General features: G+C 35.2%; 1 protein-coding gene across 2 annotated transcripts in view; it reads right to left on the bottom strand.

Annotated features, from left to right (window-relative positions):
• LOC122217932 (bifunctional heparan sulfate N-deacetylase/N-sulfotransferase 4-like) overlaps positions 1 to 18680 on the bottom strand; it is a 388528-nt gene that overhangs the window by 89842 nt on the left and 280006 nt on the right. For both annotated transcript variants that reach the window (XM_042935647.1, XM_042935648.1), the window contains 2 exons: positions 7197 to 7382; positions 5243 to 5371 (listed from right to left, as the gene is read on the bottom strand). In XM_042935647.1, coding sequence (XP_042791581.1) covers positions 5243 to 5371; positions 7197 to 7382 — 315 coding nt within the window. The remainder of the gene's footprint in view (positions 1 to 5242; positions 5372 to 7196; positions 7383 to 18680) is intronic.

Below are 18680 nucleotides of genomic sequence, written 5' to 3'. Positions count from 1 at the left end.
TCCATGACTTATTAATTCCATAACTGGAAGTCTGTGCCCTCCCCTTCCCTCACACTGCCTTCCCACTCCCCTTCCCACTGCCCTTCACCCCCTTTGTCCACCTCCTATCTTCCCTACCCCCTCCAACACCAATTTGTCCTCTGTATTTATGGGTTTGTTTCTGCAGAAAGGTTTGTGCCTTTTTGACTGCAGAGCAGAGTTGTAGAAGTTATAAACCAGAAAAAAAATACGTGGAACTTTTCAAGGTTATTTAATCCAGTCCCCTTCCTTTAGGCAGATGAACTCCCAAGGCAATAAGAAAGAACTATATAGTTGTTGATTCTATTTTAAAGTACTCTAGAGAGGGAGATTCCAGGACATTCCCTCATATACTTTTTCCAGCTTTTATTAGCCTCATAGTATGTTTACATACAAATGAATCCAGAAACTACCAATCTATTCAGAATAATTCTGCTAAATCTGTCAGTAATATTTCTTTCAGTATACTGATGATGGAATTTTTTTTGTCAATACATTTCCATTAATACATCTACTACTGAATTTCTTCCCATTTTATCTCATTCTTTTATGTGTATGCATGTTGATAAGTTACTCTTTCTTCTTTTCCTTTGACCTTACAATCATAGAGTATAACCAAGTTTATAATGCTGGTTTGTAATATTTAAAATTAAACCCACTTTATATTTTTTAATGTTTTACAATGAAAGAGATATACCTAGTGTCTAGCTGAGTAAGAATAGAACCACAGATTTTTAGCATCAAATGAGATATTAAAAGTAATAGATTCCAGGGGCGCCTGGGTGGCGCAGTCGGTTAAGCGTCCGACTTCAGCCAGGTCACGATCTCGCGGTCCGTGAGTTCGAGCCCCGCGTCAGGCTCTGGGCTGATGGCTCGGAGCCTGGAGCCTGTTTCGGATTCTGTGTCTCCCTCTCTCTCTGCCCCTCCCCCGTTCATGCTCTGTCTCTCTCTGTCCCAAAAATAAATAAAAAACGTTGAAAAAAAAAAATTAAAAAAAAAAAAAAAGTAATAGATTCCATATTCCTACAACATTTCTGTTAGGGCAATTTCAATGACAAGGAACTTAATATGTCATGATGCAGGCTATAAGATTTTCTGGCAGATTTAATCTAGTCTTATATAATATTTATTCTTATACAATGCTGTAATTATGCCACTATTTTCTTTGAAAATAATTTTTGGGGTTTTCATTATTTCCTGTTAAATTTTGTCTTGCTAGATTTGGTCTACCATTCCAATGTGCTAAGAAAAACTGGATGTTGATATTATTATCTGGAGTATTTACTCTCACTCCTATCTTTGTGTCATTCTGTCTATATTCCTATCCATCCATTCATCAACATACAAAAAACCCAATAGGACAAACAAAAATCCATAGAACATTTACAAATTCATTGAGAGAATTACCATACAAGAGAGATATAATATTTGCTAAGTATAGCATTCTTATTATGTGAAAGTATAGATCATCAATTAAAAAATAAATTAAAGCTAGATTGGCCTTTAATCTTTAGAGTTTATACTAATACTAGTGATCACTTATCCTACTTATAAGTTCTTGCAAAATCACTTTTCCATATTACGAGTCAATTGGAACAGTAAGTAGAGGAAGCGATGATTTCTGGGTGATTTCATGGGTTTTGAATGCCTCCTACTAAAAACATATTTTCACAAGGGACTTTGATACCTAAAATAATGCATCTCTTGGGAACTGGTTCTGTTAGAATATAAATATTCTTAGAGTTAGCATATTAAATTCCTATCAACTGCATATCTTCACATCAATGAACTTACAGATTTTTTTCTTCAGCATGGTTTTGGTGAAAGAGTAAAGAGATAATGTTACTCTGACAAAGAATTAAGTGATGGCTGGAGAAAAATAATAGATCAAAGGGGAAGGCTGGGTGTCAGTATGATATTTTCTCTTTTTGTTTTCTTTTTTCCTCACTCTATTCCTGTAAGCCCATTCCTTGCCAGATCTGCTGAACCATCTAACCTGGAATTGTAATTAAACAGTCTGAATATTTCTTTTCTCCATATCAGTGTGAATACTGATCATAGCCCATCACCTGAGATGCTTCTCTATTTGTAATAGGACACATGCAAAAGAAACTTCTAAGCTTACATTCCAAGCTTCTTCATTCATCACTTCCTCCTCTCTTTCTGTGTTGCTCATTTTATTTCATTCACTTTCAGACTGCTTCCCACATTAAGTCTTTCATTTGGTGTGATTAATTTATGTGTCAGCTTGACTGGGCCATAGAGTACACAGACAATTGCTCAAATATTATTTTGAGTGTGTCTGTGAGGATGTTTTGAATGAAATTAACAACTGAATTGGTCAACTGAGTAAAGCAGACGGTTCTCTCTAATGTGGATGGACCTCATCCAATCAGTTGAAGACCTGAATAGAACAAAAAGGCTCATCATCCTGTGAGTACAAGAGAACTCCTTACTGATGGTTTTGAGCTAGAACATTGCTTATTTGTTTGTTTGTTTTTTTGCCTTCAGATTTGGATTGAAACATTGGTTCTTCCTGGATCTTGATATTGCCAACCTTTGGACTGGAACTACACCATCAGCTCTCCTGATTCTCAGGCCTAAGGTTAATCCTTGTACTAGAACGACATCATTGGTTCTTCTAGGTCTCCAGCTTGCCAATTGCAGATATTGAGACTTATCAAACTACATAATCACATGAGAAAATTCTTTATAATAAATCTCTGTCACCCTACCATCACTCACCCTACCGGTTCTGTTTCTCTGGAGAACACCGACTAATACGTCTTGTAACTTCTGCCTACACAGGTCTGGAACTAAGGCCCATTTTGACGGGTTCCATCAGATGCTGCCTGCCACCTGGCTCCCTAGATTGCTGAGTAGCATCAGCTTAGATTGTTTATGGGTGTACACTATCCATGTTGTGAGCAACATTGTTCTTTAATCTCACATCTTTGTGGGCTGCCATTTGCCAGATACTGGCTTCATATTACCATACTTTATGATGTCCTATATTATTCACACTTTGACCATTGCTCTCTCCTTTACTCATGTATCCTGTTTTGAGTTCACCATTAATTCACAATGGTCAAGGAAGCACAGCTGTGAATGGATGCAAAAAGCCTCCTGAAACTTCCCTCCTCTACTGTTCCATTCCACTTGCAATTAAAATCAATCTGTGTGACAGTGACAATCTCGTAAAAGAAGGTTTGCTATAGTTAGTGTTGTTTTATGAGTTCACAAGTGCTAAAGGTAGAAATACTAGATGCCAAATAGTCCTCTATTTTATTTAAAAGGCCAACTATAACTCTCTGAATGATGCTTTATGAAGGGTACAATACTGAATTCAAAATTTTTAAAAAAAGTTTTATATCCATCTTTTTAATGGAAAGTAGACAGGCATTCAGGTAATTTACAGTAGTAGCCATCAGACCTGTGGGCAAGAGTTTTAGGGGAGGCAATCATCAGTGCTCTGATACTTATCCGCTTCCCCTTAAGAAATGGTTAGTGCAAGTCAAGAGTGTAGCCCTGATATGAAAAAGGTAGGAAGAAGTGACCCTTGCCTTTGTGGAGATCAAATTCTCAATTAGTGAAGAAAGGAGTAAACAGAAAGGTTTCCCACATCTGCTTTCATTAACATCCATGTGCATACTTCAATTCCAAAAATAATACTTATAGAATATCTTGATATTTTTTTAAGTCTCAATGAGTTTGAATTACACACAAAACGTTGAGGTATCTCAGACTTATGTCCATTAGCAATACCTCTGAGGCACATTGAAGATTGTCCAGTTCAACTAACTTGTTTTGCAGAAGAACAAGCAAGTTCTGAGAAATCGTTTCTTGTGAAAGATCATAGAGCATCCAAGCTATTCACCCGTTTAATATCACCCAAACACAACAGACCTTTTTAAAATTTTGTTTTGTTTTCAATAACTATGCCATTTAATGGAAAAAGTTTTCTTTTTATTATTTTTGATTGATTATTTTGTATAAGGCATTTTAACCCCCACTTCCCTACTCCTTCAATCCAATTTACAGGTTTTCATTTTTACACCATGTAGGTTTATTTAATTTCTTCCGGAATTTAAAATACCTTATAAAATTATTTAAATAATTCATTTTAAACATGCCTCCACCACAGACAACTGAGCTGTAGTTTTGTTTAATGCATGAATCTTTTTCTCTGAGTATGAAAATGTCTTACATTAAGCATAGCATATGACATACTGCTTCATACTTTTTGTGTGTACTGAGATGTAAAAGAGGAGATGCTTTTGTAAGACCTCAGAAATGAAATATTTATGGGAGAAAAATAAAAAAGCTGAAATAATTTCAGCATTATCTAGTTATAATATATTCCCATCTTGATATACTTTTACACACAACCAGGAAATAAAACTGTAAAACTTTGAAAGATGAAAGGACACAATTAAAGAAAAAAGGGCCAAGCGTTCTACCTTTGATTCCAAATAAACTTAGTGGAGATTTTAAAAACAGGCCTCAGATGACCCTGGTATGCAAAGATAATACATAGCTACATATTTATTTTTAATTTTTAATTTTTTAATTTTTATTTATTTATTTTCTCATTTTAGAGAAAGAGAGAGAGAGAGAGAGCACAAGCAGGGAGGGGGCAGAGGGGGAGAAAGGATCTCAAGCAAGCTCTAAGCTCAGTGCAGAGCCCGACTAGGGGCTCGATTCCACAACCCTGGGATCATGATCCAAGCCAAAATCAAGAGTCAGACACTCAACCTACTGTGCCACCCAGGTGCTCCTAGCTACATATGTTCAATGCAATTTTACATTGTGATCATCTTTAGAGACTGAATTGTGCATCTACTGATATTTAGAGCAATAAGCAAACTCAATTTATGGACAAAATATACATTCACTGATGATACTGTGAATATTAATTTTGGGCAAGAAAACTGCATTTTATTTGTCTTCACTACAATTCAAGCATAGAAGTCAACATTCAGATGCTATATTACATTGAGTTCTTAAATTCAACACATGCTTCTTAACAATTCTGTGTTATTCCTGATTGAAGATCATAAAAATTAAAAATCAAGTTTGAATAATTTGGAGAGGTAGTCTAATTTCTTTCTAGTAGGGCTAGTATTTACCACCTTTTCTTGTGAAAGGGTTGGCAACAGAAACAAAAAGAAACACATATTTGAAAATCACATGTTATTATAAAAAACATAAATAGAATACATACCGGGTTTAGAAGGATTGTGAGGAAAAGTTCACCTCCTCTGATACTTTTATCCAATTCTTGGGGTCCTCCTGGATATTCTTTGTAGAAAATAGTGTGGGTGAACAACCCACAGGTCTGTCGAGGGAGGACCTGAGGAAAAGGGGGGAAAGAAGAGCACACTGACATGACTTAAGAGCTCCACCACTGTCTCATGACCTCAGAGTCTGCAAACTATCATTTTCTATCGGAGTTCCTTGGTTGCTAAAGCGAAAATCTTACTGTAATCAAGAGCTGGTATTGGTGTAATTATCTAAATATTAAGGGAGTTGCCAGATCAATGCTATGGGACAGATAGGCTAAAACATTTTCAGGAAGTTCTAGAAATCTCACCTACTAGCTGAGTTATGTGAAAGGACTGACAAAAAATCAAAGCCTTCTTAGGATTAATTAATTTAAATATAGAGATTTTCCACATTTACATTTTTCATGGTATTAGATCATTACTCTCCTTGCTTCTGAAATACAATCTTACATGGTACTCAGGTTCTAAGATTCAATTTTAGTATATGTGCTGCCGAAGCGAGCACTGGTTCTAAGATTCAAAAACAATCCATTTCCATCACTTCTTCCACTTTCATATGTTTTGTTTTTACTACACTCTGATTTTAAATTTTAATCACAGTAGTAGTCAAATCATTTAATGACTGCTTCTGGCATATTCTGTGGTTAATTCTGTTATAAATTTGAATGTTCAACACAGAAAGCAAATAAGTAATTTTATTCCAAAAGTTTGTTTTGAATAATAAACTGCTTATAATCTAAAGGAAAATGCATCCAACTGAACAGAGTAACTATAATTTCATATATTCTTTGCTTATAATAGTTTGCATTAAATTCAAGCTAAATGAACACATGTAATATTGGTTAAAATGAATGTTTTTATTTTATGATATGTCAACATGGAACTTAATAAAGGGAAAATGATACTTTCAGTCTGATTCAAAATTACATAAGAGCAATTCTTTCTATACTTCCTGGATTTTTATGAATGTCAATACCACTGTTTTCATTATTAGGAGCTCCATTTTTAAATCTGAGACTTTTAAAATCTAGGATCTAGGTCTTCTAGTACTAGTTGTGGTTAGGCATGAGTTCTAGTGCTTTTTTTTTGTTTGTATGTTTTTAGATAGTGATTAGATAAATAATAGATAGATGGATGGATAGATAGGTAGATAGTTCTAACAGCAATCTGAATAATGGATTGAGAAAATGTAAATATTTAAAGTAGGGAGAAGAGTTTGCTGTTGCTATGATCTAGGCAACTGAAAATGAGAATATAACCTGAAGCCCCAGAAGTGGGGATGGGCATATTAAATGGACTATTTTATTTCAAAGTGAGGAATACCACATCTTTTCCATTCCAATGAATACTTATAAATTCCCATCTAAAATTCATTTGATTCTATTCTCATTTATAGCAACTGATACAGCATTCTTGTATCATATTATTATTTTTTGAATCAACATATCTGGAAAAAATACATATACACCTCCACTTTAGTAGCATGCAAGGAAAAGAAAAAAGAAGAATAAAATAATATCCTAAGATACTCTTAAGTGTCTGAAAGCCAAAGCAAACTGGGTGGATAACTTTCAGATGTTATTTGTTTGATTCTGTTAATAGTGTAGTGACCCCTAGGAGAAACTCCCAGAAGTATAGGGTCCCCAGACAAAACTTCAATTGAGAAACTGCAAGGATGATTCATTTGAAACTCATTTGAGCTTGTTTAGACTTTGCTAAAACCACCCACAGCAAGCCAATAACATGCAAACAACGTGTTAATGGGTGACCTGTCACCACCATGGTATGTTAGGAACTTATGTTATCATGTCACAGAGGTCTGCAGTTATATGTTGTATTTATTCCACATACAGATATTAAGAGCCTTCAATACACATAGCAGTATGTGCTCACCATGATGTTATTGTGAATGAAGCCCTTTCGGTACCGTGCAGGTTTCAAATGTGGATATTCTTCAGTGCTGGTGACCTGAATACCCCAGACCTTCTTCCAAGCTTCATATAACTGAATATGAACCGGGTAGACCCCTGAGTGATGTGGTGCCACCGCGTAGCCCATGTTGATAGGGATTCCATGTTCCTAAAAGAAGGCAAGAACAACATTACATGGAGTGTGGTCAATTGAATTCCATTAAAATTGTTTCCATAAACATTATTTAACATACATTGAATTCTATGCTAAATACAAGAAATATAAAAACTAACATGGAGCTTTTGCCTTTCAGGAACTCATAATCTTATAGAACTCTGATTCTATCATAGACATAGTAAATACTTTGGCATGTGGTGTGTGGGTGATATTCATTCTGAATTTTGAATACTGAAAGCTTGGGGAGAAGATAGGAAGAGAACATGGTCTTTCCTTAGATAGTTATAGAAAAACAGTGTCACTTGAGCAAGTGCCCAAAGATGAAAGAGTCTGTGTGTTTGTGTGTGTGTGTGTGTGTGTGTGTGTGTGTGTGTAATGTTAAAGACAACCAGAAAGGTAAGTCTGAACTATAAAGTAATGAGCCTTTACTATGAACTAAGGGATTTGGAAAAAATTCTATTTAAATAGTGTAGATAAGGAAGCTCTTTGAGAATGGAGGGGCATGATCTGTTCTATGTTTCTGGAAGAAGGATCTAGTGACAACACATTCAGATGAAGTAAAAGTGGGGAGGAAATGAATTGCAATGGTGCATTTTAAAGGGAACATGGGTGTCCAAGCTAGGTTGAATTTTGGTGGTCCAATTTCATTTCATTTCATTTCATTTCATTTCATTTCATTTCATTTCATTTCATTTCATTTCATTTTATTAGTGTTTATTTATTATTGAGAGAGAAAGAAAGAGCATGAGCATGGGAGGGGTAGAGAGAGGAGGAGACACAGAATCTGAAGGAGGCTCCAGGCTCTGAGCTGTCAGCACAGAGCCCGATGCGGGGCTCTAACTCATAACCCATGAGATCATGACCTGAGCCAAAGTTGGACGCTTAACCAACTGAGCCACCCAGGTGACCCATGGTGGTCCAATTTTAAAAGCCATGGGGCAAATGTCATATAAGACACAGTGATGATTTGAAGGGTAAAGGAAAAGCCAAATTAAGGTTTTTTCCTTGGTTTTGGTTCAAAGCAGCTCAATTCACTTTTTATGAAACATACACTTTACTATGAAATGCTTGCCCTGGGTAAACAATTGAGTCTAAAGGAAAACAGGTATATATTTAAAATAAGAAAATGAAAAAGTTGTTGAAGAATGACATTAGATTGCAAGGTATATGATATAGATCTGCAGTTTTCTAATTTCTCCTCCTTTATATTTCTCCCTTTAAATGCTTTTCTGCTTTATAAGACACCTTATAGGATTGAATCTCATCAATGAGGTTATAAATGAGAGTGTATAGTATTATATGAAAGTTGATTGAATCAATAAGCAGAACACAAAAGTGTTGACAATTGCCATTAATATTTTCCATTATATGGCACACAGCATAAGAAAAGAATTCAGTTTGGTATAATAAGCAAGCAGTGAATGGATCAAATATCTATAGTGCCTAAGTCACATGTCACACTCAGCTCAGAAGATGGACCCTAAATACTTTGCTTCATTTTCCATCATTTTCCTTTCATAGACTGACTCTCATTGTATAGCCAAATCTACCTCTCTTTCATCAAGACTATGTGTTTTCTAACATCTATTACAATAAATGACTCTGTAGAAAGACTGAATTATGAAATCAATGCTATAGAATGAGCTAGAGTCTTTTGCTAGGCACTGGGGAAAACTAATTTCTTGCTGTGTGCAGAAGAAAAATACTTTCCCAGGAGCTTATACTTTCAATATAAGGCAAAGTTGGAAATGTCCAGTAACAAAACTACTTGGAAGCTGCCTATGAGCAGGTAGCTACTGTTATTTTGACAGATCACTGGGGGTCATGTACTGGGAAAAGCCTTAGTTCTCTTGGCTTAGTTCCATGTTGCCCAGTGAATCCTTGCAAAGTGTCCAGGTATCATCAGGTAGCCAAGTGTGGATACATTGGGTATGAGATACAGATGAACTTCCTCATCAGAGAAATATAGGGTCAAGTGTGTTCAAACCTTTCTATCTGGTAAGTAGAACTCGTATGACTGATATTTAGAGAAGCACTCCTGATTTATAAGAAAGGAAAACCAATCTGTTATACTCCCATTACTCTTCCATGATTCATATGGAGGTTTTGTAATAGTCTAATCCCATGATTTGCAAATAACAAAATCAACAATATATGAATCCTCATATCTGTACTAATCATGGTGCTAGTCCTCATTTACTATCCCCATATAATATTTTATTCCAAACTTGGGGCCTACAACACTAGATAAGTATGTAAATGTCCTAGAAAGAAAGAGATGAAAAGTGAAATCATGAAGAAAATTGAAATATCAAACAACTATATCTCCTCAGGAAAAAAAAACATTTCAATTTTGACAGGTAGTAAAATGAATTGTAGAACTTTCATGAAAAACCAGAAGGTAAAAAGCAATTGATTTAGTGAGTAGGAAGGAAGGGGCAGTAAAAGGATTTTATTATATTTATTGATTTCTAGGGGCTCAATGTTATACTGCTCATAAGGTCATCTTATCACACTGACAACCAGAGCTCAATCAAAATAGTAAATCACACTAGATAATTATGAGTTTATACTTTTTCAATCTAAATGATAACACAAAATGAAAAGTAATTCCCTAGAAACTCTTTTTCTGTTATCAAGAAGCTTGCTGAACTGGAAACCTTCATACTTTACTGCCTAGAGCTTAAAACCCACTTCACAGAGATATGGTCAACTAAAAAGTGAACTAAACATACCTATAAACGATCACAAAAATTAACAAAATTTAAAAGATTTGCTAATATGAATGAAGGAAGCATTTGAAACTATAGGAAGAGAAATAAAATGGCAGAATAAACTAATTCAAATATGGTTTTTATTATTTATTAAAACAATGTCTTTATAGGATCTAAGATTTCTATGACATTGCAAAATGATATCACAGATATTTACAATTAAACTTGATTAAATTTTCCCAGTTACATTAAATTCCTAGTTGATTGGGAAATGAGATAATGTGGTAATTTACAGACTATATAAAAATAGGGTCACCAGTTTTCAATAACTGGAATAAAATAAAATGTATTTAGCATTAAACTTTCAATAGTAGATGAAATGATCTCATTTAATTTTTTCTTTGTTCCTACTGATCATATCTGCTTGCAGTTGCTAAGTACATAATATTTATGAAGTGTTTTCACATTTGTCTAATGAGATCCTCATAAGCACCCTGTGAGGTGGCCTAGATGTTATTATCAAATGTGGAAACTGAGGCTCAGGGAAGGCAAATGACTTGTTCATGTTCCTAAATGTCAGAGCTAAAATTATAATCAAGTCTTCTAAATTCACAGATTTTACATTTGCTTTTCTACTAAGTTGTTACTACTGTGAGCTCCCACTCCAACCCCAGTTAATGATTGGAAGTACTTTATAGACAGAGAATTGATTCTAATACATATTTCTGAACTGTAACTCCTATCTACTCTATTTTCATTTGGAGAGGTTATAAAGCAAAATTCTACCTTTCCCAAACTTCTCTGCAGCTCTCATTTGTTATGCACTCAGGCAATTATTGCACTCAGCCAATTAGAAGTGCTCAGGACATATTTTAGAAGGCAGTAGATGGGCAAATGCTGAAGTGTGGTAGCTCCTGGCTCCTATTATTGACACTAAGGTCTTGAAAATAGGAGACTTTTCTGAGGCAGTATTTGGTGCCCATTTGCAGGGCAGCAGTAGAAACTTATGCTTCTGCCAGAGCTCCAGTGGCAGCTTTGGAAGTGGTCATTTCTCTAGGGAAACAGTTTTGTCTGGCTTTGTGAGTCCTTTGAGAGGAACAGCCTAGACTCTGCTTCATCAGCCTTTCTAAAGTTTTTGGAAGCACTTAAATTGCTAAGTAAAAACTCCCCCTGTTTAAAATAACTTCAAGTGGCTTCTGCTTCTAGCATGGAAACCTTACTGATACGGGTAGTTCCCGCTCCTTTATAATAAGTATGAAAAGTTTAAGGCGTTCAGATGAGATGTCAGTGGTTTGAATTCTAGGAAAACAGAGGAGGAAGAGATTGCTAATGCAGTGCCCAATATTTCTTCAAGAAAACTCATTGATATATGGCAAACACCTATTTGTCTAGTTGGATACTATCATGTAATATATATGACTACTTAATTTTATGTACTCGTCAGCCAGTGGTAATGATAGAGAAAATAAATATGAGACTAGTTTACTTAAATAATAAATACCCCAAGTTTTTAACACAGGACAACATGTGGTGAAACCATGTAAAGTAGGGAACATAAAGAAGGAGAACAAATTCTCTTGAAAGACCATTGCTCCAATGGATTAATCTTGATGAACACAAACACCTCTGTGTCAGCATTCATTGCAATATCCCTTTGTAGGATAACTACATACTAATGAATGGGCAAAGAGATCTGTAGGCATTACATGCAAAGACAGAAAGAACCATGGGTAAGCTTGAGCATTACCCTGGTGCTATCATTTATGGTCAGTCAATGTAGATACTTTTTTAGAAGACCTGATATACCATAGGGAGCCAGAGGAAAAAAGGAGAAAAAAAGGGCTCTTGGAGGTCAGGAGATCCCTGGATCCTCCACAGATATTTGGACAGAAACCTGAAGAATGGATGAAGGTCTTGATACAAGGATGATGAAGAGCCAGAAACATGGTATTTTTCCTATTATTATCTCCTTATATTTGCATTTCAGGAGATATTGCTTGTGAAACCAGCCCACAATACATTTAGGGTGGTTTTAAGCACTTTTTTTTAAGTGTTTATTTATTTTTGAGAGAGAGAGAGACAGAGCGCAAGTAGGGGAGAGGCAGAGAGAGAGAGAGATACGGAATCTGAAGCAGTCTCCAGGCTCTGAGCTGTCAGCACAGTGCCAGATGCGGGGCTCGAACTCAAGGACCTTCAGATCATGACCTGAGCGTAAGTCGGAAGCTTCACTGAGCCATCCAGGCGCCCCTATTTAGGATAGTTTTATATCTCCAGCGCTTAGCAGCATGCCTGGTACATTGATGGTGTTTAACAAATATTTTTTAAAGGAAGTGATAAATTTAAAATGTTATTAAATAAATTTAATCATTTTATATTTAATAAATGAATATAAAAGGAAAATAAATAAAATAATGATTGCATAAATGAATAAATTCACTTACTTGAGTAACGATATAATGCATTAAACAGTATCCTGTTGAACATAAAGTACTGATTTGTACTCGGATATACATGACTTCTAGGGAGCGACACTAGTGCTAAAGAAAATAGATCTCATTATCTATTTTTCCTTTTAATAAGGACTTGGAATCATATTGTCAACTTTGAGAATGACCCTAGGATTATTGATTTTCCACTGTGTTTTGGGAACTGAAATTGTCTTCTGTTTTCATAAGTGATAAAAGCAATGACTGTGTGACCCTAGAAATTGGCTGGGTCAGTCCTGACACTTTTTGGACTGAAGCCTAGTAAATGGTGACAAATGTCTGGGGAGCTCTGTGTTACAAATGGATTTTTCTTTTGAAAAAGAAATAGCATAGCAATGGTGTTGCTTCTACAGTGTGAACTTTCCGATCCTAAGTAGAGTTATTTTGGGCAATTGAGACTCATCCTCCTTTAATATTCTTGATCCTGCTGAAGGTCTACATTGCTGCCTAAAGGAAACTAACAGAAAAACTAAGTAAGTCTTCATTAACACTGTACAAAATGTAGTTGATTAGGCATTTGCATTGTTAATTTTTTGTGGTTAGAACTCTTAATTTATTGACAATCAACATGTTCAATACATTTTGGTTTGTTAATTTTCTTTTATTCAATACATATTTATTATGTACATGATGTATTAGAAATCATTTGAGGTGCTGAAAATATATCAGTCAACAAAACAGACAGAAATCCTTGCCATCAAGAAGTGTACATTTTAATAAGATGAGATCAAGATTACACAAAATAAGCAGGCAAATTGTATAATATATCAGAAGATGCTAAGGGCTATGGAGAAAAATAAAGCAGAGAAAAGGGGGGGGTTGAATGAATATGGGTTGCAATATTAAACAGATTATTTAGGAAGGATTCCCAGAGAAGGTAGTATTTTGAATCAAGATCTGAAGTTGTGAGGGATTAAGCCATACAGATAACTTGAGGAAGATCATTCCAGGCAGAGGTGACAGTACATACATTGCTCTGTAGTTAAAAGCACTTCAGGTGTTTTTTTAGGAAGAATAAGAATTCTTTTTTTGTTTGTTTTTTTGTTTAGAGCAGAATTAGCAAAGGGGGAGAGTCGTCGTAAGAGACGCTATCAAGAGGCAGGGTTGCTGCAAATAGTCTTACAAGGTATTTACTGAACAACTCCAGGGGACACTATTCACATTGATTATGTTTTCGTGGAAGCTATATAAGGCAGCATTGCTGAAAAGAAGGAATGGGTGTGGATCATTTGGGTGCCTATATGCTACTATCAGGATGTTGGTATTACCCCAAGTGAGATAAGGAGCTACTGGAAAGTTTTTGCGTACATAGATGATATAATATAGCCTACCATTACAAAAATTCTTCTGAATGCTGGCAGCTGACTAAAAGGAAGTAAGGCAGAAACTAGTATCCTGTTAATAGGTTATTGAAACAATCTAATAACAGCTTGGATCAGGATGGGGACAATGTAGTTAGTGAGAAATGATTTTAGATCTGTATATATTGTGGAGCCACAGGATTCAATGACTGATTGAATAGAAAACATGAGATAAATGCTCAATTAGAAGGATAGAATCTCCATCAAGTGATACTGGGAAGTTAAAAAAATTAAACAGGTTTTGGGGAAAGAGAGGACATATATTTGACATTAGACATCCAATTCGATATGTCAGTTAGGAAGTCAAATAAACCAGTTTAACATTCAGAGGAGAGTTCAGCTAGAGATCTAAATTTGAAGAGTTATCAATATATAAATTTCATTTAGAGCCATAAGACTCATTAATATCATCAACAGAATTAATGCATAAATAGAGAAGTCTAAGGATAGATCTTATGGGGGGGGGGGAGGGGGTGGTTAACATTACAAAGAGAAGAGAAGAAATCCAGAAAATATACTGAGAAAGAGTATTTCAAGTGAGATGGGAGGAATGCCAGGAATCTACAACAAAATAGGAGCCAATTGAAGAAAGTGTTTGATAAAAGAGTCTGAACAACATGTATAGAGCTGATAACAGATGAAGTTAAATGAGAAAATAAGAATTGCCCATTGGTTTAAAATATTAAATATTGGATGTGCATTGGTGAACTGGACAAGAGTTCTGATGGAGAAGCGGAGGGAAAGCATATCAGAATGGATTTAAGAGAGAATGGGAAGAGCTGCAACAGGGACAAGTGAGTATTAAAACTATTTCAAGAATTTTGGCTAAAATGGAGAGTCTAGAAATGGTGCTGTAGCTGCAGGATGCAGCAAACATAAGCACAGGTTTATCTAAAGATGGGAGTAAGAGCAGTATGTTTGTACACAGAGGGAAATGATTTAGGAAAGAGGAGAGAATTTCTGGAATAATGCTCTTGAACCATTGGAAAAGGGTGAGATTGAGTGCAAAAGGAAGGAATTTGGTCTTTGCATTTCTAGTTCTTTTATTCATTGTTTCAAGACAGAAGCCAAGATTGTGTGCTTCTGTCACAGAATATCAGCCCACAATTTATATTTATGTCATTATTAACACAGTTTATGTTAACTGGCACCAATATATCCAAAAGCTTTTACTAAATAATTATGGCCACATGAGTAACTGTCTATAAAAATTATTATAATTATTAGATTTTTCTGTAGGCACATTAAAATTATACCTATTACTATGTTTTCATTTCATTATCATCATGTTGAAGTAGCAGTTGTAGGGAGCATGTGAAAGTTCACTTCTAATTGATTGATTTTTCTATACAGTGAAATAAGATCATCAGCTGAGAATGGGGATGGGGGAAGATGTGGGGTAGTTTGCAGAAAGCGAGGATGAAACAGTGGCCTAGAGGAGTAGGATGATGAGTAAACTGAGGAGTTTCAGTGTAACTTCTGGGCAGCATTGAGGGTCTATTGAGGTCTGCGGTTATGGCTTTAAAATGAGAACAGTTAAGTGTTGGTCCCACCACATTCAGTTTCAGGGGTAGAGGCATAGACTAGGTAGAGGTTTGGATCCAAACAACGTTGAGGCTTTGCAGGGGAGTATTATGGACCCAGAAGTGCAAAGGATTTCAGAGGGTATTCAAGGGAATGCTTATGATGATGGGCTCTTGAGATAAACTGAATAAGGAGAATAAGGATGAAAACAAGCACCTGAGAACAGTGAAGGGTGACAGAAATGTGGCATGAGGATATCTCATGAAATGCCAGACTGCATTTCAGTAGCTTTCCCTTCATTGTTGCCTCTGCTACATGGCAAAATTTAGTGCTAGATTTAATTTAGTAACAAGAGAAACAGTACCGGATATTAAGTATTTAGAGCTTTTGACAATGCCCTTCACCTGGAAGAAATGATAACATTAAAGAATCTTAGATGTGTTAAGAGTCAGATAGAAACAAGAATAGTATTATCTCTCCATTATTACATCTTTTCTATAGTTACAATAAGCAGAAACATGCAAAAAGAAGATGCTCAAAATAATTTTGGTTAATAAAATCGACACCATTTCACAATATGTTTCACCTGTAATTTTATCTCCAGTAAATAATATACCTGATTTATCTTGTCATATCTTCTCTCCATTCTAAGAACCTCATGAATTTATACACACTACACATTAGTTATTTTTTAAATTTATTATTATTATTATTATTGTTGTTATTATTATTAAATATGATTGCCTATGTTCATGGAATAAAGCACTGTTTTAGGTGGGATGGGTAGGGAGTGTGTGTGCGTGGATGTGTCTGCATGTGTGTGTACACGAAGTGGACATGTTGAAGAGGGCAACTTGCCCTTTTTAATGAGGCTAGAATGCCTTTGATTTTCTGATGTTGAACACATTTCCAAACCTTTTAGGTGCTTCCACAACTGTATAGTTGATGGGCTAGAATCGTAATTGAAACACATTACTTTGCAGAAATAGATTTGCATAAACTATTACTTTCCCTGAGCAATAGGATATATTTCTAATATTATTTTTGAGTAAAGCTGAGATTTCTCTTAGGAGTCATTTTTCCCCTTAATGTCAACTTAATGCAGTTATAGAAAAATGCTTTAAACATTTTGTGTGGCATGTGCCATCTCTCAGGTTGTCAATTCCCCCGCCCTCCAAATACAGGGTCTTATTTCATTTTTAAAATCCTTCTGTGACATCCTGTGCCTTCTCTAAGAGTTAAAATATTCATATCTGCAATTTTTTCTAATGTTGGGGAACGTTTACCACCATGTGAAAAGGGTTAAATTTCATCAGACAGAAAGTAAATTTATGTTAATAAATGGTACATATATAGTCAAAAACACCTAAATTATGATTGCTTAAATAAATGCCTATAAAAATATTAAGGTATTATATTATTTTGTAGGTATGTAGATGTTTCAAGTTAGAATCATACCAAAATATTATTTCCATTTTGCTATCATCATGTTACAGTGGCATTATATTTGGAAATCAAAGCATTGATACAGTTCTCATCTCAAAACAATCTGACTTCAAGTATTCTAATTCATCTGTATTATCAATCAGTTTTAACTCTCTCCACTGTTAACATGTTTGGAAACAATTCTCATATTCTCCTATTGCTCAAGTTACTGCAGATACGACTGCAGGGAACTGAGGTGTCAACTATAAAGAGGTAATCACGGTATGATGAAAATGTTCAGCCACTATAGGTAAAGCATGAAAGAAACTATCAAGCTGAAAGAATTTTTCAAATTGAAGAAGGCAAAAAAGAAAAAAAAGAAAAGAAAAATATATGGTAACAAACACTCTTGATGAATTATCCAATTTGAATAAGGAAGACTCAATATAATAGGGAGTTAAGTAAAAAAAAAATTCTTGAAAATCTTGGCCCTTGAAGATTTAAGAGTCATTTAATCATTAAAAACAAGCATGGTCATTGAAGCAATTTTAATTAAAATCTGTCAGTGAAAGTTCATTGTTCTTATTGACCATTCTAAAAATCTACTCACAAAATTGCTATCTAAAAATTGATTCATAAATAAGCATAAAACCTACTACCAACACTTCTTAAAAAGTTTTGGGCTTCTAGGTTCAGGGTATCCTATATAAATATTCCTTTGGAGGGTCTACAAATTTTAAACAATGGGTCAATTTGAATGTAAGCAAATGTCAAAACATCCAAAGAGGCAAAATGTAATGTAAAGCACTGGGTAGGGAATGGGTTCAAACTTTGTACCAGAAAGACAAAAGTGAAAACAAAAAACAGTGGCTTAAAAAAGAAGAACTTATTATTCTTGAGAAATGGTAAATCTGGAGATAAGCAGTTGGTTCAGAGTTTCAAGAATGCCAGAAGTGTGGTATCTGATTCTCTTGGCCTTTCCTTCATAGTTTTATGATGATGCCTCAATTCCAGTTAATAGGACCAAATAGGCAAAATAAAGGAGCAGAGGCAAAGGGCAGAATGGCAAGCATCAGCTGGATCCAACCTGGTTTCCTGGAGCCTCATATCACTACTTATCGTTATTTCTAAATGCTAGGAATGTGTTAAATGTCTCCTACCTGAAATAAAAGCTGAAAAATCAATCCTTTAGCTAGACATTTTGCTCCACAAGCAAACTTTGGGTTTATTCAATAAGGAAGAATGTAAAAAAAAAAAAAATGTGCACTAAGTGTGCATTTAGAAGTGACGACCAAGGACTAAAGACATCTGTACCCTGAGGTGAGAATGTAGAAGTGAGAATTTCCATGCACCATTGCTAAGTAGCTCACTTTCTAATCTTGTCTACAAAAGACATGCAAGAATAATGATCCAGAAGGTTCTAGAAGAGAAACGAATAAGAATATACTAATTCAGAGCATTGAGACATGATAGGAAAATCTGGAAAATTGGTATTTCAAATGGTAGATAGAGTTCTATGCAAAGGTGATCAGTTACTTGGATTTAGGACCCTGGGGCCCTAAGGCCTAGGATATAAAGTTCCCGTAAATTCTGGTCCCACATGAGCTACTCAGTCTCATCTTCTCTTAATTCCCAACTCAAAGTGTCTTCTGACACCAAATCAATTTCTTCTCCCTTTCTTCAACATTTTATGCTCCTTTTGGAGATTCATAAAGGTAAGAATTATCAGAAATGTATTTTATGTTCTACAAATTTCATATTTCTAAAGACACGGGAGGT

Source organism: Panthera leo, chromosome B1 (genome assembly GCF_018350215.1).
Source record: "Panthera leo isolate Ple1 chromosome B1, P.leo_Ple1_pat1.1, whole genome shotgun sequence".
Taxonomy (NCBI): Eukaryota; Metazoa; Chordata; class Mammalia; order Carnivora; family Felidae; genus Panthera; species Panthera leo.
The sequence above is the reverse complement of the archived record's forward strand: the minus strand, read 5'-3'. Positions and strand labels throughout refer to the sequence as shown.